Source organism: Athene cunicularia (assembly GCF_003259725.1).
Source record: "Athene cunicularia isolate RWA chromosome 14 unlocalized genomic scaffold, athCun1 chr14_part1, whole genome shotgun sequence".
NCBI lineage: Eukaryota > Metazoa > Chordata > Aves > Strigiformes > Strigidae > Athene > Athene cunicularia.
Genome location: NW_020799118.1, coordinates 5,508,114 through 5,520,234, shown reverse-complemented (window position 1 = coordinate 5,520,234; position 12,121 = coordinate 5,508,114). Strand labels below are relative to the sequence as shown.

Genomic DNA, 12,121 nt, shown 5'->3' with positions numbered 1-12,121 from the left:
CAGAAATGTCCCCTTTAGGCAGTGTCATTATTAGCAAATGTAAAGAAGCAGTAAGTGAGTGTTGGAACATGGTTTCAGTCTGGTTTTCTCCTTTTATGGTAAAGCTGCCAACTTGCTGCTTCATTGTGATAAACCATCTGATTTTCTTTGTGATTAAGCAGAGCTAGCTGGTCCATCAAGAACAGAGGGGCATATGATTCTTATGAGCAATCCGGAGGTGTTTGGTGATAAAGCTAAGCAGATTCAGGGAAAAAAAAAAGCAGCCAACTGCATGTTTAGGAAAACTGGTGGGGTTTAGAATGTAAATGTAGATGTCTGTGCTATTAAAAACTGAGAAGAAAATTTTAAAATGTCCAAAACATCTCATATAGACATAGAGGGGGTGGATATGATAGTCTCCCAGGTAATGTCAATCTTTTTAAAAAGGCATTAACCAAAAAGACACTGGCATCTAGAAGGCATATTTTGTTACTTTTTAAACCCCAGGAATTATGTTTAAGGTGTTTTATTCATGCAAGTCATTCTCTTCTGATAGATCTACCCACATAAAGTTGCAGACTCCCAAAATAGGGCACAGTCCTTCCTATATAAAATAAAACATTCCAGAACAGAAATAGGAGTAATCGAACAGGAGAGCCCTTGGAAATAAATGAGACCAGTATTTGCAGCTCAGGTTATAACAGAACAGGATTAGATTTCCTGATGCATCTCCTTCTTACCTTTGCAATTTGTTAGAACTGCTGAAGGAAACCGAGTAACGTCTGGAATTCTCCCTCCATTAATGTGCACAGAACAGTTTGTTAGCATGAGGTTTTGCCGGACAAGCTACACAGTTCAGCAACGCAGGGCTGAGAACTTCGAGAATTCATATGGCTGCCAAACACAAGGGAAGGTAGCAGGGGATAAGTCCAGTGACCAAGAGAGAAGCTTGCGAGAATGCCATGGGGTTGTTCACCTACAGAGAACAGGCAAATCACATAGGTCCAGTTCTGGAAGCCTTTCAGACTACAAGAGAAAGCTGAAAGCAAATAAATAATTTTGATTTTCCTCCCAAGAACCCCCACTAGTCCAGAAGCGAGTTGCTGTCACTCAGAGTCACGAAGTGCTGCTTCACCAGCAGGCATCCTTGGAGAGCCACAACCACCCAGCCGTCCCTGCTTTCAGCTTCAGTCCCTCCAGGACCAAAGACCCACTGCTCCCTCCTTTCCCTCTTATTCCCACTTCAGCGGGATTTGTTCCCTGTACCTGCATGCAGGACTGGGCTGATCGCGTCCAAAGCAATTCAGTAACTCAGGCTGGGCTTGCACAGCCTGTTTGCTATCCCAGAGAGCACTTGGTGCAACTTCTGACCTTCCTAATCCTTCTCCTGGTCTTGCATTTCAGCAAAGCTGCCCAAACACATGCACTCATGCAAACCACCGTGGTGGGCCAGTTTATGAGATACCTTCAGGAGGGGTTTTCCACTTCCTGCAGAGCAAAAGGGCAGCAATGGACAGCAAAGGGCAGTGAGAAAATACTTGGCTTGGAGGAGACCTACTTTTTCTAATGTTCCCTGAGCTCAGAAATTCCACTGGCAACTCTGTATCAAATAGTAACTTTTATTTTCTTTATCATATTTATGGATTTGTGATGCAATATCAATATATAGCCATGGTTTCTATTTACACAACAGTGTATTTTTAGCAGAAATTCTACCGTATTCTCACTTTTTTAACTTAAAAGAAATCCTAGTTGGTATCCTGCAGTGAAAAATAAACATGGCTCACAGCACCTCTCTTTCCGAATGTTTATGTGGAAAAGTCCTGCTGTGCTGATTGCTGACAAGTATCTCCAATAGAAATGAATGAGTCATATTGCACCAATTTACTGAATAAAGCAGTTAAGTGGCACCATTTGCTGTTTGAGTGATCAATAAAGCAGTTAATGTTATAGCTATTGAGGAACTGGGAGTAAAACAGTTGTTTAGTATCAATCCAAGGGATAGCAGAGTCCTCTACTGCTTTTCCTAGACTGGCTGTGGTCCAGGCAGCAATTACAACTTGCAAGCTTAATAGGTCGAATTTATCTCTGTTATCTTTACACAGTACAGAAAGCTTGTTTATCTCATGGTATTTATTACATACAGGGTCAGCAACTGGGGGTAAGCAATCAGATAGGTAGCCCTGCAAATCGCCCCACGCATTGAATTAAAGGATGAGGAGTTCAGGTCTTAACCGATGACCAAAGGCTCCATTGGGCTAATGGTAGCTCTGCGTTTGATAAATAATGCTGAATCATACAGAAACATTTGCTTCTGCCCTAATTATCTGCCTCCAGTCTCAGATTTGTAAACTATGCGCACTTTTCAAAAATGTGTTTGACCTAGCTGGGGATTTATTTTCTAAGTCAAAATATTTTTCAACAGCCTGTGAAAGGCAGTCTGTGACAGCCTCACCCAAAGAAGGGCCAACTTCAATGCCAGGGCAGGTTGCTCAGAGCTGTGTTCAGATCTACTTCCAAATAGCTCCAAGGTTGGAGATACCACACCTCTCTGGGCAACCTGTCCCAGTGTTTGACCATCCCCACAGTGCAAAAGGTTGGTCTACTTCAGAACTGCTCACAGCAACACACGAGTCATGAATCTTTACATAGAGGGCAAATTGCAAAGCCTCCCATTACCACAGACTTTCCTGGAAGTCTGCCTTCAATGGAGGTTTACAAAATAGTTTAGCATTATGAAACTTCAGTGGGTGTCCATTGTCCATCACAGCCTAGAGATGAGCCTTTTGGTAGAAAATTCTGTGTAAAAGTTCTGAAGGTAAAGAGAAACTCCAACTCCAAAAGTATAAGTAAGGAGGAACACAGCAAGAGCAGGTTATGGAGCTAGGATGTAATCCTAAACCTTCCTGCAGCATTACAGTGTGCTGCACCCTGCCGCTCAGAAACCTCTGACATGCCTCACATAGCAGAAATGGAAATTTTGGCACACCTTTTTATAAATCTTGATCCCAAATGTGTTTGATAGTCCTCTTCATAGTAAAAAGCATGAAGAATACTTATGTACTTGTTGACTTGCTCTTGTAAAACATATGAAGTGTCTTGCTTTATCTTATTCTTTGGAGGACATCTCAAAGAAGTTACTTGTCCTCTTGATAATAGTTGTCTCTGAAATGAAATAGAGAGTACATTATTCAGGTATCTGAACTTCTCTGCTTTCAAAATTCAAAGCTTTGCATGACCAGCTTAACACATTTTAGTTTTTGATGCCTTATCTGTCCAGACTTTGTCTCAAGTGGGCTGCTAGCCATACTTCGTAAGCGTAGTAAAAACTTGAGTTTCAGGTTTGAAATTTTCAGTTATAATCTTCTTATAGAGAGCCTGATCTTTTTGCTGTCCTCATTACAGTTCATCTCTAATGGAATTTACAAAAAATATTTTTGAACTCTTAACCTTTTGTTCATATTTTGTACAAAATATTTCCATTAGAGATGGTTATTTAAATGCAAGGGCAAATTAAATAAGATATGAACCCAGTACTTTTGACTAATCATGGATTGCCAGATTTTGGAAGGTCTAGGCTGTTCAATGTAAAACCTTATAAATGTAAGTGCTTCTGTCAGGACAGCCATTTTCCCTAATTAATGGATTTTTTTTCTTTATTCACAGATCGAGAAGACCAGTCTATCCTGTGCACGTAAGTAAAATGATCTATTTTAGTACATCTCAATATTACAATGTCTTTCTTTATCCAAAATTCATTCAAATTTTGATGAAATGGACAGAGTCTCCTCACCTTCTGTAAGACTGAACTTCAGTCCTAAATCTACTCCAGTAGATTTACCTGTTGATAAAATAAAAAGTAGGTATCAGTGTCGTAGGAAGTCCTTAATGCACAAACTTATTCCTCTAAATTGACTTTCTGAATTTAGAGATTTAAGAGTTTACAATGAACAGTTGGGGAGTGTGGTTGTGAAGCTGTGTGTGTGGAGAGGACAAGGGATTTTAAGAGGTTCCTAGAGGAAGCCGAGGAACAAAGTAAACTGAGGAACACAGAGCATCCTGGCTATTTACTGAACTGCTTTTCATTTTCAGCTGTTGGTGGCTCACCACAACTTCCTAATTCAGAGTGACCTTTCATGCCCATGCTGTTGATTTGTGCTGTTGGCATATCCTGTAGCTAGAAGGGGGAAGGTTCTGTGCCCCACTGCTGGCAGGGGGCACCCCAGGGGCTCAGAGGGCTCAGCAGCACCCTGCGGGTCAGACCCTTCTGCAGTCCCTGAGTAATCGTTTTAGGCAGGAGTGGAATACCAGCTAAGACATCCCTGTTTTGAACTCTCTGGTTTTCCTGTGTCCCAGCTTGCTGAAGGCCTGCTCTCTGGGTTTTGGCCCCCCAGTGCTCAGACAGCCCCAGCGTGGGGGTTCAGCTGTACTGCAACAAGCTTCGCTACTGCCCCACAAAATCCCATCGGTTTTTCATTCCTACCTATCCTGCAAAACACTCAGTCTGTTGAATCGGACAGGGATCTCCTGTCTGACCTTCAGTTTTGACCATTTCTCCATTCCTCTATTGCTAGTTAGCTGGTTTTATTTACTTGAATGCCATCGAGGATGCTTTTGATGTAATTTTGTGATTGTTGTATTAGGCATCTTCCAGTTTTCCTGATCAAATGCAGAATTTGACTCTGTATAAATACTAATTATTGTTTGGAGAAGGTGGCATGCGTATTATTTATAGCAAGTTCATGCAATGATGCTGTGGTCTGTCAAGTATTGTAAATACACATAGTCCCAAACTGAACTGGTTTTAGCTATCTGTGAAAATGTGGCTACCGACTGACTGAATATATGTTTATGATACAGTTATAAAAAGCACTGCTACTGATCACCAGCCATACATTTACTTGTGAGTGCCAGTGCTGACTGGAACAAATTTATCACCTAGGAAAAAGTAAAAATTATAGATACTGTATCTGGTACTGTAAATGCTAGCACAGCTCTAACCTCTGTTGTGACAAGATTTCATATAAATCAAGAATCTGCCAAAAAATGCATTAATACCAAAAATAATCCTAAAATTGCTGCAATGATGAAATAAAAATTGACCATCACATTCTTCCCAGGATGAAACATGTCATGGTAATGAAGACTAATTTACAATATGCATTTCCTCCTTCTATTCTTGTACTTTAGTTTATTTTTCCATCAGTAAATCTTCAGATCTTCTTTTAACTTTGGAGTACTAGGATTTTTAAGAAAGGGACTTTATTTTACGAATCTATGCCTTTTTGTTCATGAATATTCATTAAAGGATCCACTTCTGGCAGATACCATATATTCAAAATACCTTTTTTATTTCACCTGGGCATCTAAACTGGAAACATAAAGTGTTTCGCACCAGTAATACATAAAATAGAAGTAATGAAATGTCTTTCCCACTTTGAAACCAGCCACAGTAAGTGATTCAATGAGATGCTTACAATAACTGCTGTATGTTGAATGGGCATCGTGAGCCATAGCTTAAAATAGTCCTCACCATGTCTTTTAAACCAAAAAGATGAGTCAAGCTAAAACCAAGGTACACAAATTTAACCTCTACTGGTTTATTATCCTTGCTGGCCTTATTTGACTGTACAGAAAGAAGAAAGTTCACTTGGCTTTCAGCTGGGCATCTGCCAAGCGGAAGCAATTTGCTTTATTTTATAGAATTGCTAAAAATTCTAAGAAATTACCTTTTTGCCTAAAATATGTAGCAATAACTGAAGACTTCATGGCACTGATCAGCTGGGATCTTTTCTTAAATAGCTACAGGCTCAAACTTTCCAAGGCCTGGTACATAAATTATAAAAAATGTAGCTGTAAAAATTCATATATAAGTAGTTGTGGATGCTGCCAAAAACTCACTGATGTTCAGCGATGCTGCAGTGTAGACTCTTGCATTCTTCCACTTACTGATACCCATCTCCCACAAATAAGTTTTTGCTATTAACCTTACGGGAATTTGGCAGAATAGCCAAAATACTGGTGTCAAAATGAAAGCAGAAATGGCACACTTTATTTTTAAGTACCCTGTCCTGTGTGCTTTGTACTACTTCTGCAGAGTTATTCCACTGTTAGTAGAACTCACCTGGAAACCAAAGGTCTGGTGGGATGCTGAGTGCTTGGGACTTGCCTGAAGTGCTGCTGGGGCACAGGCAGGGGCCCAGATCTGAGAGCTAGGTGTGATTTTGTGTTTCTGAGTATAACTATACCCATTCGCAGGACTTCACCCGCAGTTCATTTAACCCACCCTCACGTGGTTAAGTATTGTTTGTGCTCTTTTTCAGTCCCTACCCTTTGTGTGATTGACTGTGGTATGTTTAAAATGCTCCACGGGTTCTAATACTTCCTCAGAATTCCCTGTCTTTCCTAGATTTCATTATTTCCTCTGTATTTTATTCATAACTACAGCCATACTGCCTTTGATCTACTCTCCTCTGTGCACACATCCTTTCTGCTGTTAGCGTTGTCCCACTGAACAACCTCTCATGCCATTCTCTGCCAGTTCCTCTCTACCTCTTTACAGTCAGCCTTAACACCCCACATCCTATCATGCACATATACAAGCTGCCTCTTTGGAACATAAGAAACTTTATACCATGGCTGTGAAATACATAACACAACATAAATAATAAACATACATAAGGGTATGAAATCTTACTATTTTATGTGTCCAAAAATTAAGGCAGTTAAGACTTTTCCATCCCTGTGTTTTGGTCCCTGTACTGTTCTGGGCAGCCTTCACTGCTCTGCCTGGCTATTGGGATTCCCCAAAATTCCTGCCTGCACTTAGGCCACTGCCACTGCAGTCTCTTCTCTTTGACATCTGAGTTGGCCAGGAAATGTTCTGTGTCCACTCTTGCAAAGACCGTGCTGGTCTGTGTTGACCAACATATTAGATGTTGCTGAAGGAAAAATCCCAGGAGAACTGTCCAGTTATTCAGAGACTTGAGCAACCTCAGTGCATCACAAACAATGGCCAGTGAACAGGCTTGTGACTTTTCAGGTTTCCTCCAATGTAAGTAGTGGCATTAGCACTCAAAGGAGACTTCTGGCCTGGAAGCTGTTTTGTTTCTAAAGATACAAGTGGATTCTCCTGGAGTTTTCAAAAGGTTTTTTTACTAAAAAATTTTACAGGTGCTTATTTGCACAGCTGAGCACGCGAGTGTTTTAAAGATCTCCTGTTAAACCTGTCTGATCTTGGGGTTATCATATTTTAGCCACTTCCTGAAGAGTGGGTAGAATATTTTCTAGAAAGCAGATGGTTTTTATACATGCATTTAGTTTGAATAGCTTCTATAAAAATAGATGGTAGCTGGGTCCCATTTCCACTTAACTGATAGAGTAACAGACAAAATACTGTGTGAGACAGTGACCATCCTGCCCTTTTCTCCTTTCTCCCCTCTCTTTTGGGCAAACTCTCCAGAGCCTCACCCGGCCACGGGACTTCAGCCTGCTTTCTCCCCTGACACGTGTCAAGAAGCAGAGTCATCCAGAACATCCTCCAAACTGCAAAGCCCCATTAGTCAAAGACTCCTCCACAAGAGAGCTAAACTCTTTTCCTTCCAAGCTCGCTCAATCTCAAAAGCTGGAGCTGGCAAGCGCTGCTGCCTGGCCCTTCTCCCATACAGATATCTTGTGTAGCTTTAGACCTGGGGTGGAGCTTGGTGCTGAACCAGCTTGGTCTCTTTGGGGACTTTTTATACAAGTAAACTAGTAAGATCAGCGGGCTGGCTTCTGAGACGGATCTCTAGTGGGATACAGCTGGTCTAGGACAAAGATGTTCATTATCTTTGCACATCTCATACTGCAGGACGAAGCCTGCCAAGCCCTAATGTGATTTAGAGCACCTCATTGACTGCTCTGTGCACAGAGGCTTCCCGCAGTGCCAGGATGGCCAGATTAAGAGATGTGTGAACGGGCAATTTTTGTGGTTCATTGCTTACTGAAACAAATGCTGAAAATACATTCTGCTGTTACTTTTTAGATGTTTCCAAAAGTGGACTTAAGCTAAGTCTTACATCATAATATTAATACAGAAAGCTTTCCAGTTTTCAACAAAACACTTTTTAACTGATTTTTCCATTATACCCAAACGTACAAGTGTCCTAGCTACACCACAGGCTCACCCCACAACAATGGGGCCAACTTGCTAGTCTCACCTTGTCCCAATTTGGGAACCTATTCTAAGTGGGATACTTTTCCTTTAAGGTGAAGGTAATGGAGTCACGGAGGATTTGGTAGCTCATGTGGCACAAAAACTCAGTTATAACGGCATAATATCTATGTGAGTTTGTGTACTTTAAATCCTGTACTGAGTTTCTAAAACAATGCCTGTCAAGAAATAAGGGAAGAATAAATCTAAGCTATGCCACACAATGAGAGAGAGGTGTTTTTAACAGAACAAGCCTGTAAGCCTAGTAGATGCTCTTGCTCTGGGAAAGCCAAGGATTTTCTTAGGAGGAAAACATGCACAGGGAGTAGATAAAGTACTGCTTTGGGCTGATCAGAACTGTGCAATGGGACCTGCTTTTGATCTGTCTTACTGTGTTGCCCCTCTGAGCTGGGGGCAAAGAACAACACTGGCAGTAAATGTGCTGCCTCTGTGTATGGCAGGCAACAAGAATGTTTTGAGATGCTTCAGTTAAACAGTCTGCTCTCAGAAGATCATGATTAGGACAGTGATAACAGCATTTATATGGTGAACACCTGCTTTGGAACATAATTTAGGGGTAAAAACTGGAGGAAATGGGCATTCAGAAGAGAGGAGCAGATGCCTCCTGGTAGGAACACGGTTGTTTATGGTCCATGCCAAAAGCCACTGAAAAATACTTGCAAGAAAAAGACCCATCTTTAAAAATTCAACCACTGAACTGAGGAGAGCATGTAGATTTTAAAACAGGTGGGGTTCCTTATACCATCTCACAATGAAAGTTGTTTCTGTCACCCCAGAAATGATGGTACTTCGAGGCAGATGCAAAGAAAAAAAAAAACCCAGCATGATTAATTCTGTTGCAGCTCGGTAGTTCTAGGAAGAATTTCATCCACCTGTGAAGCAAACTAAGAGATTCACATGCTCCATGCTCTCCTCCTCCTGGGTCTTTTCCCTTGTAATCTTAGTGATGTTTAGAGGCATTGATCCTGATCTAGACATTCCTCCTCATTAGGTAGTTTTCAAACATGGTATTTTATCACTGGGATGAAATCTAAACATTGTCATACATCTGTGATGCATCCTTCAGAGTATGAGGGCTACTATGTTGTATAATGGGTACTTGTTTATCAGACCTGTCTATTTTCATGGAAATTTAAAAATTATCTGAAATGCTGTAAAATTAGATGTGTTCATCAGCTATGGACATTACTCTTCATTACTTACTGATCTTAGAGATTTTTTTTTCTACTTGTAATTTTTGAGTTCCTGTCTGTTTTCCATTTCATGTTGAAGCATTTCCATTTGTTGTCCACTTCAAAAGGAAGTTAAAGCCTCAAAGTCTGTCTGCAGAAAATAGGAAAACCCTCAGCTTTTGTAGGAGCAAAGAGTTAAGGATGAAAGCACAGAACTAAATGTTAAGTAACTCAAGCATTACAGTATGGCAGGATAATTACAAGTAAAATGATGCCATATATGGTAATACTTACAGGGATTCGGGGGAAAGCCAAATGATGGGCAAATGTTGCCCTGGGAGAAAGGAAATGCAATTCCTGTAGTGATGAACTACAAATAACCTTTAATAAAATGGAATAGTTCAAAGCCCAGGGTTTGTTTGAAGAAAGGGTGTTTTTTTTATTTTTTTCCAAAGAAGCAAAGTTGTAAGGTAGATTTATTTGAAAACTTTGTATGCATATGTCTTCAAATTGGTGTGCTTGGTTTGGAATTGTTCCTAGGACACTTAATTTTTATCAATAAAGCATGGAAATGTTTTAGCACTGAAGCCCAGGCAGAGATGAATCCAACCTCTAAACTGTGCAAATTAACCCAGGTCTTGTGAAAAGGAACATATTTGTCACAATTATTTCTAGTTAAAACTCTAAAAGCCAGAAGAAACACTTCTCATCGTGTCATATCTCCAGCAGGAATTGTTTCTGGTTTCCTAAGGTTTACATCATTGTCATTCCATCTTGAAAGTTCTGCCCAGCACTTATCCATATTTTTTATGTCCATTTATCACTGGTCCCTTGGTAGGGAAAATTAACTCCTGTAATTCCTAATTAGGAAAAGAAGCAGAACTGCAATGGGTCCAGCTAAATAGTTTCAGCTTCAAAAGAGCTGACAGGTATCCATGGGATTTTGAATGTACTGTTCTTTTTATTTTTAAATCCATTTTAGTTTAAATCCAAAGAGGTCCAACTTACATTTAGACTGTTGTCCTCCTCACAGCACTAGCTTGATACAGCTGAAAGAACTAGTTTATTACATCCACACCTACTTTAAGGCACTTTTGATTGCTGAGGCAGGACAGTATAAAAACATTTTTGTCTATATAATCATCAGAGCCAAAGGTATCTAGAAGATGTGAGACAATGTAATGTGACACTTAGAGAGTGAAAAGTAGGCTGGAAATGTTCTTCTGAGAAAAGATTGTATAAATCTGTCCCTTGTACCTGTATTTTGAAAACCACGGTTTTACTTTAAGAGAGGGTTTCAGAGTTGTAAATAAACTTAACCCTGGAAGTCCTCTGGGAGGTGAAAAGTTACCACAGCCTTCCTACTTCCCAGGGGCACTGCATGGATGCAGTTCTGCTGGTCAGACATGTCCCCACACAAGATGTCCCTTACTACCCAGTTAGCAGGGACACTCAGGCAGTCCCAGCTCTGGTCTCACCAAATTCAAGAAACATTTGATCATGGAGATCAGATAGGGCAGAATCTTATTCTCCAGCACTGATACAAGCTGTTTAATGCCAGAGTTTCTGAAGAGAAAATCACTGTATTGCTGCTAATGTTTTTTTCTTACTACATCATAATTAATATTGTATTTTTTGGTCTTAAAATACAAGCAGACTCCCTGCCAGCTCCACATCTCGTAAATGTTCATGTGCTGCCAAAGCAAGATGAACTGCCGTTCAAAAATGCATCATGTTTTAGAATTGCCTTAAATGGCCCAACGTCCAGCCAAAATACTATTGGGACAGAGATACGGCTCTGATAATGCGTTCTTTGCATGCTGAAGTTAGGTGGATTTGGAGAGATGGTGTTCTGGGGTAAATACTAAGTGAGCCAGGCAGTTTCCAGTCCTGTTTTTCTACACTAAATACATGACACGGCAGAAGGAGTCCCCTAGTTACCTACCTTCTTTTGTGTTATTTTCTTTCCCCTCAGAGGTGAATCTGGTGCTGGCAAGACAGAAAATACCAAAAAGGTCATTCAATACCTGGCTGTTGTTGCTTCGTCACATAAGGGCAAAAAGGACATCAGCATCACTGTAAGTGAGCTCTTCCATATTCATCTCTTCTTCAAGGCTCTTAGGACTGTGCTGAGCTGACTGTGCTAACAGCAAGTCAACGCCTGTGGCTTGCCAAACAGTCGACATATTAAGAGTACACAATTACGTCACAGCTCTATGTTTATGGAAAAAAACTTTTTGTTTGACACCCCCTTGGGCATCAAATCAGAATGTACTTCGCTAGAAGGAAATATTCATAGCTTTACATATGCACAGCACCTATTTATAACCTAGCATGAAGGCCTTGGAGTCTGCAAGGGCTTGGGTCCTTATTTTACCCTTGGCCCTTGGCAACTAAGAAGTTTGGGAAAGCCTTTAACTAACACATTGTCCAGCTGCATCACAAAAATGTATACCAGTGTTTAAGCTTCCAGAGTTTTGATTGGCTTTGTTAGCAAGCGAGTTTTCTTACGAACTAGCAAGGAGTCCCAGAATAAAACTTGTCTTTTTACTCTATCAGAGAGAACAACTTTGAAAGGCACAATTTTTTTAAAGTCCTTTGTTCCTTCAAAGTTTGTAATAGCCTTGTGTTAGTGACTAAAGTTCATTTTCTTTCTCTGAACCATAATACGAGCTTGTACCTGCCCAGTTCCTGGAGATCGTTAGTGTGGATGAGGCTCTACACTGTCTTTGCTGGTTTCAAAAAAAAAAAAAAAAAA

The 12,121-nt window shown here is 40.5% G+C and overlaps 1 protein-coding gene across 3 annotated transcripts in view; it reads left to right on the top strand.

The window, feature by feature from the left end:
- MYH11 (myosin heavy chain 11) overlaps nucleotides 1–12,121 on the top strand; it is a 61,713-nt gene that overhangs the window by 16,232 nt on the left and 33,360 nt on the right. For all 3 annotated transcript variants that reach the window (XM_026858744.1, XM_026858743.1, XM_026858745.1), the window contains exons 4-5: nucleotides 3,646–3,673; nucleotides 11,339–11,441. In XM_026858744.1, the coding sequence (XP_026714545.1) occupies nucleotides 3,646–3,673; nucleotides 11,339–11,441 (131 nt within the window). The remainder of the gene's footprint in view (nucleotides 1–3,645; nucleotides 3,674–11,338; nucleotides 11,442–12,121) is intronic.